Source organism: Rousettus aegyptiacus, unplaced genomic scaffold, assembly GCF_014176215.1.
Source record: "Rousettus aegyptiacus isolate mRouAeg1 unplaced genomic scaffold, mRouAeg1.p scaffold_m13_p_3, whole genome shotgun sequence".
NCBI lineage: Eukaryota > Metazoa > Chordata > Mammalia > Chiroptera > Pteropodidae > Rousettus > Rousettus aegyptiacus.
The window spans coordinates 106,725,253-106,743,277 of record NW_023416306.1 but is presented as its reverse complement, the minus strand read 5'-3'; the positions used below and the strand labels follow the sequence as shown (position 1 = coordinate 106,743,277).

The window sequence follows — 18,025 nt, the reverse complement described above, 5'->3', positions numbered from 1 at the left end:
CAGACAACACAATTGTCTTGATAGAAAGTCCAAATGAATCTTTAAAAAGGCTACTAGAATCAATAACTTTAACAAAGTCAATCATACACCTACTGTATGATCCAGCCATTCCCCTCTCCCCTAATTATTGATTAAAGAGAAACAAAGCCATATGTCCATGCAAATACTTTTACATGTTATGTTCATAGCAGCTTTATTTGGTAAGAGCCTCAAACTAAGACTAACCCATGTACATCAACAGGTGAATAGTAAAATTATTCTATAGCTGTATAATGAATAATGCTTCAGCAAAAAAGAGGAATGAACCCCCTGTACTTCTTAGACCATGGGAATCTCACCATATTTATGCTGATTGAAAGATATCAGATGATAGTACATATGATTCTGTTTATACAATATTATACAGTATGAGGACTAATTACAATGACAGGTGTTGCCAGGAACAGAGGGCGTGAAGTAGGGGGAGGGATGATAGAAGGGTTACAAAGAGACATGAGGAAACTTTTGGAGTGATGTATATGTTCATTATCTTGATGATGCCGATAACCTCAAAGTATAATATGGATTCTTTAAAATTGTTCATTTTAAAAAGGTACAGTTTCTTTTTTTGAAAATTATCCATCAAGAAAGACAATAAATATCCACATTTAGTTCATATTCTCCCTCAATGTTGTACAAGTCCTCCTTTGTGAACTATATTGCAAAATATTCCTCTTTACTCCCATGTATATACCTCTCCCTCTCCCTGAGTGGACTTTGACTGCTGATAAGATAGTGTGACTTTTCACTTAAAAAGCTTTTATTAAAGAGATAACATTTCTTACAATTAACATATTTTAGGACCAAGGAAATATTGTATTTCATGTAATAGTGAATCTTCCACGAAAGACTTTATTTTTGTTTAATTTAACAACAATTTAGTGGACACATAATAAACGTCAGTCGCTGTTCTATATTTGGGTACACATCTGAAAAGCGAAGAATCACGAATGATGATTTGACCTCTCCTTACTTCCTCTGATTTCAACCGCAAAACCTTTTCTGGCATTCAGTGGATTATAGGCAGGCCCACCATGGGTACATGAGAATATAAAGTACTGTATTAAAATACTTTTAAAAATTGATGTATTCCAGCTACAGATATATCCTGGGATGCTCTGTTAAAGATCCTCCATGTCGGGTATTGCCCTAAGGGGGCGGGGGGGGGGGGGGGAGAGACCTGAGAGCTTACAATAACCATTGTTCAGATTTCTAAGTGCCACCTGAAGACTGACAAGTGCCCCATAAATAAAGTCTGAGATGAGAACTCTGTGCTACTACTGTGGGAGGAGCCTAAGGAACACGCCTCCCATTGCAGTCTCCATCCACCAGGGGGTGCAGCTTCCTTAACACTAACACCTTTCCTGTCTGAAACGCAGACTTCCTTTTATCATTTCGCTGTGACTTACACATTTCTTCATGTTAAAAATCAAGAACATCGTTTAGGTGACACTCTAGACATGAGCTCTTCTCCAGGCTTAGTGACTGTGGTCCTCTTAGTGCTTGGTGAGTAACATGCGTCTTAAAATATGGATTCTTTCTTCTGTTAGGTCAGCAAAATCGTTAACCATAATTTTACTTAAGAACTTAACGTTCAAGGTGACACAAATCTCTTTTATTTTTCACTAGGACGAACCTGTGGAGACTCAGTGTCCCAGATGGGAGGCCAAGTGACCCTGTCAGAAGGGGCGTCCCTGAATGTGAGCTGTACTTATTCAGCCTCAGGGTACCCTATTCTTTTCTGGTATGTTCAATATCCCGGAGAAGGTCCCCAGCTCCTTCTAAAAGCCCAAAGGGCCAATGAGAAGGGAAGAGAGAAAGGTTTTGAAGCCACATACCACCGAGAAGCAAATTCCTTCCACTTGGAGAAAGCCTCCGTGCGAGAGTCAGATTCGGCTATGTACTACTGTGCTCTGAATGACACAGTGACAGAAACTGCAGGGGGAGCTGAGCACAAACTGAGCAGAACAAGGGGCCTGGCAGCTGAGTGTCTCTGACCGTTTGACTCACTGTGGTAAATTTTATTATTTAATATGAAATACAGAATACCTTTCATATAAATTTCCAATCTTTTTAGCACATGCATAGATTTCTTCGGATACTTAGACCTCCAAACACATGATACCTACAGGGTATCAAAGACAAAGGCACACCTTTATTTAGGAGATAAAGTAGTAAAAATGGATAGAAAAAAAAAGATAAGTTGTTAAAATGTTGAAAATATTTTATCTGTATAGATATAACTCCAAATTTCTTTTTGTGATATATTTCATGCATTAGGGTATTAAAATTGACCCACCTTATAAATAAATGTGAAGTTTATAAATAGTGAAAACCTCCCTTGATTCAACTTTCCACTAATTACATGTGCTCATCATTATACACCATTTTTATGATGAGGGTTTTCTGCCTTCTCTTAATATGCTTTTGAAGGTTTAGAAATGTGATTTGATAAATAGTTCATAAAAGTATCCAAATTATAAAAGAATGAAGGTTGAGGGACTACTGATAAAAAGATAAAAGCTGTTATTAACACTTGGCTTCTTTGCTATATCAAGATACAGAATTTTCTTAAATTTAGTTTCATCCGTTTCTGTAACTCTTAATTTCTTCTTGGTTTTTAAGCTCTGCCACGTTTCCTTTTTTTTTTCCATTGTCTTTTCTATCTATTTATAGTTGTAAACCTCTGTCTTTTCTCTTTTTTCTTAAATCTCACCTAGATAAGAGTTAACTTAGCTCACTCACTGGGTGTTCTCTTGGACTGCTTGTTCACTGTCTTTTTTAGCAGAAGTGACCTTCCTTTGGGGTATCTATGTGATGGATGTGGTGGATTTAGCAGATGAAGAATGGTAGAAGAAAGAATCCCATCCTATGCTCGCAGTTTTTGGTAGTTTTCTTTAAGGATTGTCTCTTAAGCAATATGTAACAAGATTTTCTATTTCAACTCAATCAAATAACCTCTTTTTATATATGTTTTGATTCCTGGTAAATTGGGCCTCATTTCTAATAATTTAGTTTTACTTCAACTTGTCTTGTTTTTTCCTTTCCTTTCCTTTCCTTTCCTTTCCTTTCCTTTCCTTTCCTTTCCTTTCCTTTCCTTTCCTTTCCTTCCTCTCCTCTCCTCTCCTCTCCTCTCCTCTCCTCTCCTCTCCTTTTCTTTCCTTTCTTTTCCTTTCCTCTCTGTCTTCTGTTACACTGAAAACATTTTATTCTTCACTCTACATTAGAAAATGTAGAATGTCTTTCTGTCCTTCGACAAGTATCCATAAATTATGTATATATCATTCTATATCATGTCCCCTTTTGAATATACCACTCTTTTTCCTTGGGGCACTTTCTCTCTTGCTGATTTACTATCTTTTAATATGACCTCAGTGACCAACCACACATGAGCTATATATATATCAGGGCAGTAATATCAGAGAGTGGTTATCCAATGAGCTGATAAATTACAGTTCCGATGCACATTAAGAAGAAAAATAAAATAGAAAGCCATTTAACATGATAATCAGAACACGTATTCACTTTCTTTTACCTCAGAGTTTTTGCCTCTGATTTTCCCTCTTCCGATAGTGACTTTATTAACCTCACAGCTTATACCTTTATGTCTTCTTAATCTCTGCTCCTAAGGTAACATTGTGCACATGAGAATAAAGACAATTGCTCAGAAAGGTTTATTGTAGTGTTGTATTTCATAGATAAAAGAAACAAACATTTTAACTTTTTGTCAACATGAGAAGGGCTACATAAATGCTAATATATCCATAAAGTGTGATGTAATGCTACAGAAGGAACTATATGTATAAACACAATAAGACCTACAAGATTTATTATTGAGTTCATAAAACAAATTACAGAAAGGTATGCACAATATGTATTTTTGTAGAATAATAAAGTATAAATATAATACTATATATTCTCTGTTGATTCACATCTACAGTAGAACATCTGGAAGCACCACCTCCAAATGGATCAAGATGAAGAAAGGAATTTGTGTAATATGTGATAGAAGAGTGAGAATTAGGAGTGAGATGCAAAGGATGTTTTAGTCTATATGTGATGTTTTATTACTTTTAATAATTCATATGTTCATGAGTGTCTCTCATGTTAAAATTAACAAAAAGTCAGAAGCCCTTATGAAGGTTTATCCATATTCTGTCCTCTCACCAATAAAGGGCAAAGGTGAAAATGACACCTTCTTCATAAGGTTTTGTTCAACCACTGCAAGGATAAGCAGTTTTTTTTCCTCTAAGATCATGTAGCTTTTAGTTTTCATTCCTCTTAGAGTCCTACTCTTTGACTGTCTTGTAGTTGATGTATATATTTTTTTTCAGTAGACTGTGCATTAACATGCTATCCTCTTTTATATATTCTTAAGATCTATTAAATTATCCCATTTACACTAAAACTTCAATAGATGTTTGTGGATTTATTTTGGACTAAGGTAAAGAAATCAAGTAAATATTACAAGTTGAGATTTACCACATCATTTTAAGATATTTATTCTCATGAAATGGCATTTTGAAAATAGGATATGGTTCATCTGTAACTGCCATTCAATCCAAGCAGTTACTATGTATTCTGACCATCTGCATTTTCCTTCATCAGGTAACTTGGCAGTGAATGAGGCTGGGGTGGGTTGACAACTGAGTTAGTCTGTCTCAAGTGGTCTTTCTTGATGGTTTTGGCCCACTAGGAGGCACTGTAGGCTCTACAAGAAATGACTTTTCTCATGTTCCCAGAGGCTTCAACAGTTAAGACAGAAGACCCACCAGCATGTGAGTAAATAAATTATAGGCAGCAAAGATGAGGAGTGTTGGTGTAAAGTTTGTCTCAATTTTTCAGGTCTGTCACTCTATGTAAACTTCAGAGAGCTGGAATCCATACCCTTAAATCTACTGTGAGTGTGATTCTCTGAGCAGAGGAACAGGGAAGAGGATATTAGTGGTCATCGTGTGAATGAAAGTTCAACAGAAAATGACTCCATCACCTATTTTCAATTTTGTAGGTTTTCAATTTTTTAATTGTTATGACTAAAATTTCCCCAACTCACTGACTTAGAACTTATTCCAATACACCAGATATCCTACATTTTCATATATCTCCTTGAAAGTAGAAGGAACAAGAATAAAGAAAAGACGATAAAGGAAAAAATAAGGAACAAATATAGAAGGAAAGGGAGAGGACAATATTTAGACCAGAAAAGTGTGTTCACATCAGAATCAGCAATGTTGGTCAGTAGGGTACCCAAGAGTTAGACAACAGAAAGAGAGAGAAGGAAATTAAGTCGCAGTGGACATTACATATATATCCAATTTTTCACCAACCACATTTTGTTCGAATCATTTTTTACAAAGATGGTGGCTGTATGTCTTGGTTTCTAGAACTGTCCTAATTTCAATAATATATATTTACTTCTGAAATACACAATACATGCTGTCAGATAGTTTTCCATTATTGGAATTTTCATATAACAAAATTCTCAAATTCTCTGTCAAGACATACAATTTGGAAAATGAGGTCACTCTTCCTAGTATTCTTAAAGGTTCTACATTGCGCTTGAGACATGAATTCTTCCAGAAGCATCAACCACTTTTTTTCACACACTATCCCACAAACTTGTCATAAAGTGTTTAAAAAAAACCAAACAACAATTATACCTACATACGTTGGAAATATTGCCCCTTATACTCCTCATTGTTTGCACCTACAATTTAGAAGAGATGACTGTGCATTCTGACTGGGCCACTGTGGGTGGAGTTTCCTGTTAAGTGAATGACAGGGCTCAGATGTGACTGGCACTCAGAGGGTCTGGTGGAACCTAACGACTGAAAGGCAACATTTGCCTGAGTCCAGGACTCTACACCCTCTAAAGCAGAGGCAAAGGAATCACAGCAACTGGGCAAGGAGTCATGGAGAGACACTGGGGAGCTCTGCTGGGGCTTCTGTGGGTCCAGGTTTGCTGTGAGTTGGCTCTGTCTCAGATGGGGCACTGGGGAGTGTTTAACAGGTGAAGGTGGGAGGGAGAGAAAGGAGAGCTACACACAGCTCCTGTCCTGCTTGGGTGCTCGTTGGGATATTTCACAGGTTTATAACTACCTTGTCAGTCCCCAGTGACATCATTTGTGCTTGTTTTCCTCTTTCCAAGCAGGGGTGAGAGGACTAGAGGTGGAGCAGAGTCCTTCATTTCTGAGTCTCCAGGAGGGGACCAACTCTACTCTGAGGTGCAGTTTTTCTACTGCTATGAACTATGTGCAGTGGTTCCGACAGGATCCTGGGGGCGGACTCACCAGTCTGTTTTTCCTGAGTTCAGGGATGAAGACAAATGGAATGTTAAGTTCCACAATGAATTTTAAGGAACGGAAAAGTACCCTGCATATCACGGACTCCCAACTGGAGGACTCAGCTACCTACCTCTGTGCAGGGCAGGCACAGTGCTCCCAGGCAATCTGTAGCCTGTACTCAAACTGCAGCTGGGCCTGCAACCCCATCCCTCCCACGGGGCTCATGTGTTGCCCCTACAGTTGTCTTGGCACATCTTTGGGATTTCACATTTATGTTCCAGCACTGTTTTCTTTTCTAAAATTAGAATCTTCAGGAGGGCATAACCCTTGTGTTTTTGCCCTTTTTCTACCCCGAAATTCTTTGACAAGTAAAAAGCTCTAATATGAAACCATTAAGACAATTGGTAAAGATGCCAACATTCAGTGCCCTGTTGAAAAAAATCCTCTTGCAGGTAGCCCATAGATTCCATGTGAATTACTATGCTGAAACAGGCTTGGAAATCACCTAATTTGAACAATTTCTATTGAAAAATTTGTACAATGTGTTTACATATATTATTATCAAAAATATCCATTAAGATCTTTCCTTTAAATTAAATTTATTGGAGTAACTTTGGTTAATAACATTCTATAAAGTCCTAATGTACAATTCTATATTGCATTGTTTGCTCACCACCCACAATCTAGTCTTCTTCTCTCACCATATATTTGACCCTCTTAATCATGCCACACCTCTCTTCCCCTCAGGTAACCTTACCATACTGTTGTCTTTGTCTATGAATTTTTTTATCTGTTGTTTATCTGTTGCTGTTTTATACACTACATAATATGGTTTTTGTTCCTTTCCACCTGACTTATTTTACTTAACATAATAATGTCAAGATCTATCTATGTTGTTGCAAATGGAAATATTTTATCATTTTTTATTGCCAAGTAGTATTCCATTGTATGTACCTACTACTCTCCAAAGGAGTTTTGCACAATTTTTTGTTGAAGGATGTTTCCATGTCTTGGCTATTGTATGTAATGCTGAAATAAACATAGGGGTACATACATCTTGCCAAATAAGTGTTTTCAAAATTTTCAGATAGATACCCAGATGATGGATTGCTGGGTCATATGGAGTTCTAGTCTTAATTTTTTGTGGTATCTCCATACAGTTTTCCTCTGAGGCCACACCAATTTACATTCACACCAACAGTGTATGAGGGTTCATTTAGGTCATTTCTAAAGAGTACCTTGTATTGAAGAGCTCAGGGAAATTTTCATTCTGTTCCATTAAAATCCATTTCTCTTTCTTACGCTTTGAGTGAATCTATTATTCATGATTTTGTAACATTATTTACAGTTTGGGAAAGAAAGTAGAAAGCTTCTAGGACTACCCTAACAAAACCACTTCAGTTGTAACCAGAAACAAAGACTTCTGGCAACTAAATCTGAAGTTTAAAGTTGAATGTGGTTTATTGCAACGAAAACAGAATTTCAACGTGCAGTGTTTTATGATAATGGAAGAGCATTGATAGAAAGGGCTGAGAACCTGAAAATTAAGATAAAAAGAAATGGGCAGACTCCAGTAAAGCTGGAAACAGGGCCAGCTTTCTAGGTGTGTGACCTGTGTAGTTGTAGAAGTTGCCCTTCACTTAAGCTCTGTGATTGCTATCTTGAAATTCTTCATGATTTTATCCTTTATTTTTATTTTTTTCTAAGGGAAGTCCCATAAGTGGATGGAATATATGTGTGAGAAGAGCAGATAAATGGAACAGGAGGACACAGGAGAGGAACACATGCAGGCTCAGGCTCACAGCAGGGAGTCTGTGAGTTAAGCAGTTGTCAGGGCCACCTGCTGTGCCTGTGCACACTTTCACTATCTGGGGCTCTGAGAAGGAGCAAAGGGATGCAGTGAGCTTTGTTGTAATTTATTACAAATTACAGGTTGTGCATGGAAATTTTTATGAAGCATTTTGACAGTTTCTTACAAAAGTAAACATACTCTTACCATATGATTCAGTAATGCTGTTCCTAGGTATTTATCCAAAGGAGTTGAATAGTTAAGTGCAAAAAAACCTTTCCACAGGTATTCATAGCAATTTTATTTGTAATTGTCAAAATTTGGAAGTAACCAGGTGAGTGGCTAAGTAAACAACAGAATATAATTCGGTACTAAAAGAAAATGAGTTATCAAGCCATGAAAAGATATGACAACAAATGAACAAAACGAACAAACAAAAACTCATAGACACAGACAACTTTAGTGGGTTCAGTGGGTATGAGAAGGAAACTGGGGAGTGGGGAGGTAGATAAGGGTAAAGGTGGTCAAATATATAGTGATGGAAGGAGATTAGACTTTGGATGGTGAACACACAATGCAATATACTGATTACGTATTATCGAACTGTACACTTGAATGCTACATAATATTATTAACCAATGTTGCCCTAATATATTTAATTAAAAAAGAAAACAAAATAGCGAACCGTTAAGTGCACGTTACTTAATCAAGCAGCCAATCAGAAAAGACAACATACTCTATGATTCCAACTATAAGACATTCTTAAAAAAGCAAAATTATGAAGACAATAAAAAGTCCAGTGGTACTTAGGTGTTAATAGAAATGAGAGGACGTTAGGGATGTGAAACTAGTCTCGACGATACTATTATAATGGATACATGCCATTATACATTTGCATAAACCCATAGGATGTACATGGCCAAGAGTAAACCCTAATGTAAACTCTGGACTTTGAGTGATTATAAAGTGTCAATGTACATTTATAAATTGTAAGGAATATACTACTCCTGTGAGGAAATTTATGAGTGAAGGCAGGAGGTATATTGGAACTCTCTGTACTTTCTCCTTCATTTTTCTGTGACTCTATAATGATTGAAAAATTAAACTCAGACTTAAGAGAAACTGATTTGTAAAAAAAGTTAAAGCATTTTAGAAAAGCGGTTGCATTAAAAACATAATCTAATGACACTTTCCATGGCTTTTTGGTATAAGAGGTCTCATTTTCAATTTGCGTTGGTTCTCAAAAATAATATAGCCAACCTTGGCTAGGCATTTCGAAGCCCCAAACTAACTTTGCAAGGAGAATGGCCAGAAGGCAGAATGCAACTGGGCTGTTTTAGAAAGTGCTTCTTGATTTGCATTTTAGTAAGCTCATTCAACTCCTGTCTGTTCTCCCAGTTGTGGAGATTTTCTTTTTCTTCCTTCCTTCTTTCCTTCCTTCTTTCCTTCCTTCCTTCCTTCCTTCCTTCCTTCCTTCCTTCCTTCCTTCCTTCCTTCCTTCTTTCCTTCCTTCCTTTCTTCCTTTTTTTTTTTCTTTCCTGTAGGACATATATGATAGGTTATAGATACACATATAAGAAATAAGTCTCCAGAGGAACATCATGCTTACCTAAGATTCAGCCATGGAGCCACCTCGACCTCCTGACTGTGACAATCTTTACACTCAGTGGTAAAATCTTTCCCCCCCAATTTACTATTGACTTAGGTTCTTCTTGATTCATCACTGATCTTATAGGAAAAATAAAAACCCAGATAGGAACTCATCCTGAGGACCCTGCCTCCATCACTGAAGAGGCCTCAAGGTTGGTTAGGGGCTACCTCAGACCCACTTAACTGCACATTAATGTGAAAATGGTCTTGAGTTCCATGGTGGAGGACAAATTCTCCTTCTTACAATCATTCTACTCTGCACAAAACCAGTCCTCAATAAATATTTTTCTGTTAATTAGTACAAAAAGAATTTTAGTGCTTCGAGGATCCTTGAAAATCCTCTAGTCCAGCCATATTTTACAAAGATATGAACTAAATCCAAAATGCCAGTACGACTCAATTAGATAGTAAATGAGCTGGCTGTAGAAAGAAACTGGACTTTCTCACTTCCTCTTTAATATTCTTCCCCCTGCTTCCTTCTTGCAGGGTTATATTGATAAGCAAAGAGAATCTGTCTAATGCAAGCCCAGCTACATAAATGTCTGCAGTTTGGATCTGAAAAAGCCATGGTCAATCATTTTGAACACCTGAATGGAGAATTCTAATGTGTACTAATATTAATTTCCCTGGGAAGGAAAGGAGACTCAGGCTGAGCCACTTTATTCTACCAGCAAAACAGTCCATCACTCACTGGCTCTTGCAGAAGTAAGCTGAAGACGATGGCGCCATCCTCAACACTGAGATGTATTTCTAAAGATTTTCCTGGAGACAGCAATATAGTTATTATCTCAGGTGGCCACTCCTTGAGGGAGGATATGAGTATAATGAGTATAACTCACACATTGTCAGCAAAAATGATAATTGGAATTGGAAGACTCATGTGGCTGGCAGTCCATGAAGATGATAGATAAAGATTTTCCAGGCCAACGCTTTGACAATAACTAAAGTGATATTCTATGAAATGATCATGGAGTAGGAATATTATTCAAAAAAATGGCTGTAGTTAATATATGGAACACTGGTTTTCATATAAATGATCACATTCAAACCATTCCTTTCAATTCTGAATGCCATACCTCAAAATGTCAAATAGCGACTTACACATCTGTCTCTCAAAAGAAGGAAATTTGCGCAGAGAAAGGTTTGAGAAATTTTATCTTTAAAAAATGGGTAAGAGAATGGAGAATCCTCAAAACCAGAGAGTTTTACATACATAAAAACACATTTTATATACACATATATTTACAAAGTGAGTTGATATTCCTCAGCATTGCTGTCTTTAAATCTTTAATGGTATGAAATATGGAAGAGAGACTAGATTTATTCTTTGCAATTCCATTGGACCACTTAGGTCATATCACAGGAAAGGAGCTCCCACTTCTGGAAATGAGTTAGTCCTGATTTCCCAGGGACCATTTCTCGTGGTCATGTACTATTCCCTTAGCAGACACAGGCATATATAGGCTCCCCTGGATTTATTTTCACAGAGATAAGTAGCAAATTCCAAGGAATTAGAGTGATTGAGAAAGGGTTTTTGGCAGAGAAAAATAATTCTGGAAACTCATAGGCCTGAAGGACTTTATCAATATCTTGGAGAAAGAATACTAGAGTAGATTTTGGGAGGAAAATGATGGAGTATAAGATCTGAGCCAACAATGGTCAGGGAACTAGAAATGCATGGCAAGAGAGTCGACTTATACTTTAGAAAAAGTTCCAATAAGGATATGAGTCACTAATTACATTTTAGGAAATGACATTCATTTTGATATAAGAAAATGGAACCACCTTAAGAATCAACTCACATGTGGTTGTGTTTTCTGAATCTGCAAGCTGCTGTTTTCTCAGAAGCTATACTCTTTCCACACTTTGCAGAACATAAGACACGTAGCTTTGAAACAGATTTCTGAAAGTATTTCAGATTTCTTATTGGAAATCAACTCAATCTATGATACAAATCATTTTTTTTATGGTTGGAATTGTAATAACTGGTAGAAGATATCCCTCTATTTTTTTATCATTGAGATCTGATCCTTTGCTTTTTATCCCAGTCATCTTAAGTGAGGGAAGAGTTTCATTTTGACTGTTGGCACTGTGAATTCTCTGGGAATAGCAAGGTTAAGGGCAATATTAGCTTAGAGGAGCAGCCTGAGACAACAAGCACTGGAAACATCTAATGATCTTTTATTCTGAACTTTGACTTACATGTTCCTTTTTACATTAGTCACATTGACACCATTACCCTCAGTGTTCTCCATAACAAACAAAAGATGGTGGCAAATTTAGCTGTGAAAGGAGGTTTTATATTTTCTTTGTTTAAAAGAGTGAATGATGGCACTTTTCTGACTCAAACATGTGAACCCAGGTTATCATTGTAAAATACCCACAGCATCTGTTTCATTCCAACATATAGACAATGAGCCAGTAGAGGTCAGAGATCGAACTCTTGTCCTCTACATTCTTACTTGATCTCTGATCTAAAGCTTACTTTGTTTGACCTATTGCTGCCTTTATATGTCTGGGTCCCTATAGGCACAGGGTCAGAGAACTTTGAACCAGCAAGTTCAGTAGTTTTAGATGTGACCACAAGGTGGTAGTGCTCCTCTGCTGATGCTGAATATGTGGAAGGTGGATTCTAAATGAATAGCCTATAGAGGAGCATAGCCCTTCTCCTATTGGCTGAGTAGTGCATGTGAGAAACTCCTATGTTTGTTAGAGAAAAGAAAGGATATTTCCATTATAGGAGAATCTCCTCTGTCTCTACATTGCACGTTCACAGTGGATCCTAAGTGAGAAGAATGCTGAAGACATTTATTGGAGTTTTATTCATTTTCTTGTGGCTGCAGCTGAACTGTGAGTTAAGGGTTTATGGGAAACAGAATATTTTCGTGTATGTTCTTTAGAAGCCAAGACTGGCTTTATTCGAATTTCCTCTATTTACTGCGGAGCAAGAAAAGTCTGAAGCATAATGATCTAGTAACTCTTCTACTTTTTTGGACTTTTCTTTCTGCATAGGGGTCATCCGAGGAGAGAAAGTAGATCAGCATCCTTCTGTCCTGAGCGTCCAGGAGGGAAACAGCTCTGTTATCACCTGTACTTATTCAGATAGTGTCTCAGAATACTTCCCTTGGTATAAGCAAGAAGCTGGAAAAGGTCCCCAGTTCATTATACACATTCGTTCAAATGAGAAGGAAAAAAAAGATGGAAGAGTCACTGTTACACTGAAGAAGGCAGAGAAACAGCTCTTTCTGAGCATCGAAGCCACCCAGCCTGGAGACTCAGCTGTCTACTTCTGTGCAGCGAGTCCACAGTGCTTCCCAGGCACCAGCAAGCTGTGCGCAAACCTGCGAGTGGAGCAGCGCCCCCTTCTTCGAAGGGATAGAACTTCAAACACAGCATTCGTCAGACTGTGTTTGTCTGTAAATAGAAATGAATGTGTTGTCTATTAAAAACATATAGTAAGTAGGTTAGGTTCAAGATGACCCAGATAGGGTCATTGGTTGGATGAGAAAAGGGAACATTTTGTTGAATGGTTATTGTTTAGTGAATTTTTAAAGGGAATCAGTAATATTTTATTTTAAAATTTAGGCTTTAAAGATGATAACATTTTTAGTCTGACTCCTCTCTTGTAAAAAACCCTTTGGCATCAGTATCACAATTCATATTAGAAGTGAGCTTTTAAACAGTTTTGAAACTATTATTATTTTTATTATAAAACATTATATGTCAAATATAGAAAATACATACAATTGAAAAAATATGAAATTGATTATTCTGTAATCAGACAATATTGCTAATATTTGCATTACTCTTTCCATCAATTTTTATTGTAACTTAGATCTCGATTTTTTCACTTACTCTTATATCTTAAATTGAGCATTTTCTATTACATCAAGTCTTTTCAAATATCTGGTTTTTAATAGCTCTGAGAGAGACTAATAAATTATAGTTTTATTTTAATTTTTTCCCTCTATTTTTGTGGCAAAATGTTAGTTTTTTTCTGTGTGCTTTACCACTTTCTTGTTAAGAAAATGTGACTTGGGTTTTTCTTCAGAACCCAGTGATGGTACATATTATTTGTGTGTTTGATAAAAATAGGATTGAAAGTGATTTGAGAATGCGAGCTTTGATCAAACTCACACATCTATCCTCTTTTACCAAATTCTATATGTATCTGTTCACATTTACTCTCATTGAATTTATAACACAGAGTTTGTAATATTCACTGGTATAGCTGTTGTACCTAGCAGAAACTTTTACATAGTTGGTTATCAAGTGTTCGTTAAAGAACAAAGGAAAGGGAAGTTCTGTGACTTATTTGTAATTTTAATTGAAGTTTTGCAATACAGTTAAATTTATAAATTGATTTGTGAACAACAAAACTTCTTAATGTGTATACGATTATTGTTTTAAAATGTAGTATTTCTTTTCATTTTTGTTTTCTTTCTAGATAAAGCTTCATTATTTTAAGATAATTAAATTTATTCCTAGACTTGTAATTTTTTTGTTACTATTATGATTGAACTCTTTTAATTTTTCATGTAAGATATGAAAAAAACTATTAATGTAGAAGTTGGTAAGAGTGTCCAAATGATCTGTTATGGACATGAACACTTCTTGAATGACAGAAGTAAAATCATGAGATCTTTTTTTTTTTAAATTGTATTTTATTATTAGTTTCAAGTATACAATACATTGAAACTAGACATTTATATAGTTTGTAAAATGATCCTCGCAATTGCTCTTTCTCTCCTCTGGCTCTTCACCTTGCCATTACATTAATGCTGACTGCTTTCCCTATGCTGTGATCTCCAACCCCATGACTAACTATCAACTACTAATTTGTACTTCTTTAACCCTTCACCCTTTTCTCCCAGCCCCTCAAACTCCTTCTGCTCTGTTATCAGATCGTTTTCTATATTTGTTAGTCTGTTTTCAATCAGTTTTTTTTTCGTTCCTTAGATTCTGCATATATGTGAAATCATATAGTATTTATCTTTCTCTGTTTGACTTATTTCACTCAGCATAATAACCTCTAGATCTATTAATGTCATTGTAAATGGTAGGGTTTCAATTTTTCGGGCTGAGTAATATTCCACTGTATATACAAACCATAACTTCTTTATCAAATCATCTGTTGATGGGCATTTAGGATGTCCATATCTTGGCTATTGCAAATAGTACTGCCATGAGCATAGGGGTGCATAGATCTTTATGAATTATTGTTTTGGTTTTCTTTGGACAAATACCAGAAGTGCAATTGCTAGGAAAAAGGCATATCCATTTTTAATTTTTTGAGGAACCTCCAGATTGTTTTTCATAGTGGCTGTACCAATTTGCAATCCCATGAACAGAGTATGAGGGTTCATTAATTTATTGATGATAGCCACTCTCACAGGTGTGATAGTGGTTTTAATTTGCATTTTAATCATGAGATTCTTTTAATAGAAAAGTTTTATAGAATTGAATCATATGAGGAAAAATAAATAATATTTTGTAATTATTCAATCAATCGATTGATAAATATTTGGTGTTTTTAAACAATTATTATGGAATGCAGTTCCATCAAATTTTTGGTAACGCCAGTGCAAGATCTGAAGATGTTTCAAGCAATTTAGCTGAGGCTACAATTACTATGAGACAGGGAGGATAAGTTTTGGCTATAGTGTCAAGAGACCGGCAATGATAAGCAATTGGTCTTTGCTGTTTGGCATGTTGTTTAGTAACATCCCTAGGCATGGTTTTCCTTTTATAGTTATACACAATGGTCTATTGAAATCGGTGATCTTATGATCAGCTCTCGTATGGAGTCATCTATGATATATTCCCATTAGAGCTGAACATACAGAATATAGAGCCTTGTTGGGGCCCATTTAGGGTCCTAACTGAGGTAATGGGAAAAATGTAAGTTTAAAATCTCAATAACCTACAAACCAGAATCTGGTTTCTTATCTGACCTTTCTGAGCAGAGCTGAGCTATCACCCTGAATAGAGACAAGAAGACCTCTGCCACAGGACTGTATGCCTGAGGGCTTCATTTTAGTCTTCAACAGAGAAGATTAGTTTTTTCCTGCTATTTGCACAAGATAAGTACCTTAATAGACATTGGTAGTGAGAAAGAATATTGGTGAAATAATTGGTAGTTCAGAGGACCTATAGTGATTAGTCCAAATGGGTTAGTCTTCTTATCAGAAAGTGATTTGTTTCTACCTTAGGTGAACCAACAGCATATATAGGTATAAGGATACATGATTATTACATCTTATGTTGTTTCTATAATCCATTACACGTAGTATTTTTAAATAAGTGCCACCACCCAGTTCTATCACAGATGCACAGACTGAACATAGCAGTTGGTCGAATCATAAGTCCTTTTTTTCGATATACAATTTTACGCATGTATATTTTTAGATGTAATTGTTTATAAAGTAAGAGTTGTTAATGCAAAAGGAATTTAACATTGGGCGAAACTCTCAGCCAGTATATAGAGAAGTTTGATGTGACCCCTATCAACTTGCTACGCCAGGAAATTCCTGTTTCCTGTTTTGGGGCATCAGCAACACAGAGCCGAGCATTTCTTCTCTTTCTTGTCAGAGTCAGCTTGCCTTAAGAGCTCTGAAACTGAAGAAGAACAAGATATTTTCTGTCTAGTGAAAGAACAGGAACATGTTGCTCTTCAGACTTCTGGAGGTGGTCATGGCTTCAGTGTGGCTAGGTAGGAGTGGCCTGAGGGGAAATGGTCCTCTTCTAAGGACTAAATGTGAAAAAGAATTTTTTTTTGTCCCACACCACTTATCCCCAAACTTTCTAATTATATATTTTTCCTATCAGGATCCAGTATTGCCCAGAAGGTAACTCAAGGCCATCGGGCACGTTAGCAGAGGAGAAAGAGGCTGTGGCCATGGACTGCGGATATGACACCAGTTATAGTTTATTCTGGCACAAGCAGCTCAGCAGTGGGGCGATGATTTTACTTATTCGTCAGGACTCTTACAACCAGCAAAATGCCACAGAAGGTCGCTACGCAATGAATTTTCAGAAAGCAAAGAACTCCATCAACCTTGTCATCTCAGCTGCACAGCTGGAAGACTGCATTGTATTTCTGTGCTCTGAGTGAGCCCACAGTGAGAGGTGTGTATGAAGGAGGTGTGCCACAACCCCGGGGCTCTGCTTGAGGCATCCACCTGCTGTAGGGACCAAGGCCAGGAATTGCCATCACAAACAGGAAGTGGCTAGGGCCGTGGCAGTATAGGTGTAGAAAAATACCTCTCAAGTTCATAAACCATATTTATAATCACCATTCCAAAACTCCTATTCTTGAAAATTTGGTTTGGGATTGTTTATTGAAGACAAAAATTAGCCATAATAAACAGTTTGCCATTGGGTGATAGATTGAGCTAGAAGAATTAATTAAGGAATTCAGAAATATCCAAAGGAGTAATCAGTAAAAATATGTGTGAACTGTTAGATTTCAGCTCAATTTGGTTTATAAGTATTGAGTACGTTTTTGGTTACAGACATTGTTTTGAATAAGGAAGGCCATGAAACCTGTCTATGGTTTTCCTCTTGTATATTATGCTGTTTTTTACTGTTTAGTGAATTATTTTAATTTAGATTTGCTAGCTAAGTTAAGGATACTCTTATTTACTTTCTAAGGTGCCTGCTATATGACAAACTTTCTACTAATGCTCTTTTTGTCTTATTAAGACTCTATCATAGAAGAGCTCCATTCTATAATATTGATTCATCTGCCTCGTCCAATTTTATCCATAAAATGATTAATAATTAGTGGTTCTGGGGGACCTTGTAAAGAAACAGAGTGTGAATTACCTTCTTTCTCTGCTCTTGCCCTTCACCACTCCTCCAAAAGCATTTTTTTTTTTTTTTGCCATCTTGAGGCTTATTTGCACATCTCCAGGCCCTCTTTTTCAGTCAATGTTCCACAATTCTAAATCCTTATTCTCTCCTATGTCCTACCTTCCCCCAGTAACTCCATTGTCTCATTGCCTTAAAATCTGAATGGTAATGGATAGTTGGGAAGTGATCTTGTAATTCCCTCTTATATTTGCATTTGGAAAGCCGATGTGCACTATAGAACTCTTCATAAGAGTGCCTTTAAAAAGTTTTAAATTTAAAATTTTTATCTTTTTAACATAAATTTTTACCATTTAATCTAAGTTTATAAACCATTTACATAAAATTATAAAATATACATACTATTAATTACAGAGGAGTTGCCTGAAAATGGGAGTGGGAGGTGGGGAGA

At 36.5% G+C, this 18,025-nt stretch overlaps 1 pseudogene and 3 gene segments (V, D, J or C); all 4 read left to right on the top strand.

The window, feature by feature from the left end:
- The first annotated feature begins 1,438 nt into the window (after positions 1 to 1,438).
- LOC107506185 lies at positions 1,439 to 2,574 on the top strand. The segment is given in 2 exon segments: positions 1,439 to 1,545; positions 1,669 to 2,574. Coding segments are annotated over 2 exon segments (414 nt in total).
- Positions 2,575 to 5,578: 3,004 nt separating this feature from the next.
- LOC107506184 lies at positions 5,579 to 6,776 on the top strand. The segment is given in 2 exon segments: positions 5,579 to 6,003; positions 6,191 to 6,776. Coding segments are annotated over 2 exon segments (567 nt in total).
- Positions 6,777 to 12,425: 5,649 nt separating this feature from the next.
- On the top strand, positions 12,426 to 13,429 carry LOC107506186. The segment is given in 2 exon segments: positions 12,426 to 12,612; positions 12,775 to 13,429. Coding segments are annotated over 2 exon segments (489 nt in total).
- A 1,814-nt stretch (positions 13,430 to 15,243) lies between these two features.
- On the top strand, positions 15,244 to 17,811 carry LOC107506190 (annotated as a pseudogene).
- Positions 17,812 to 18,025: the final 214 nt, after the last annotated feature.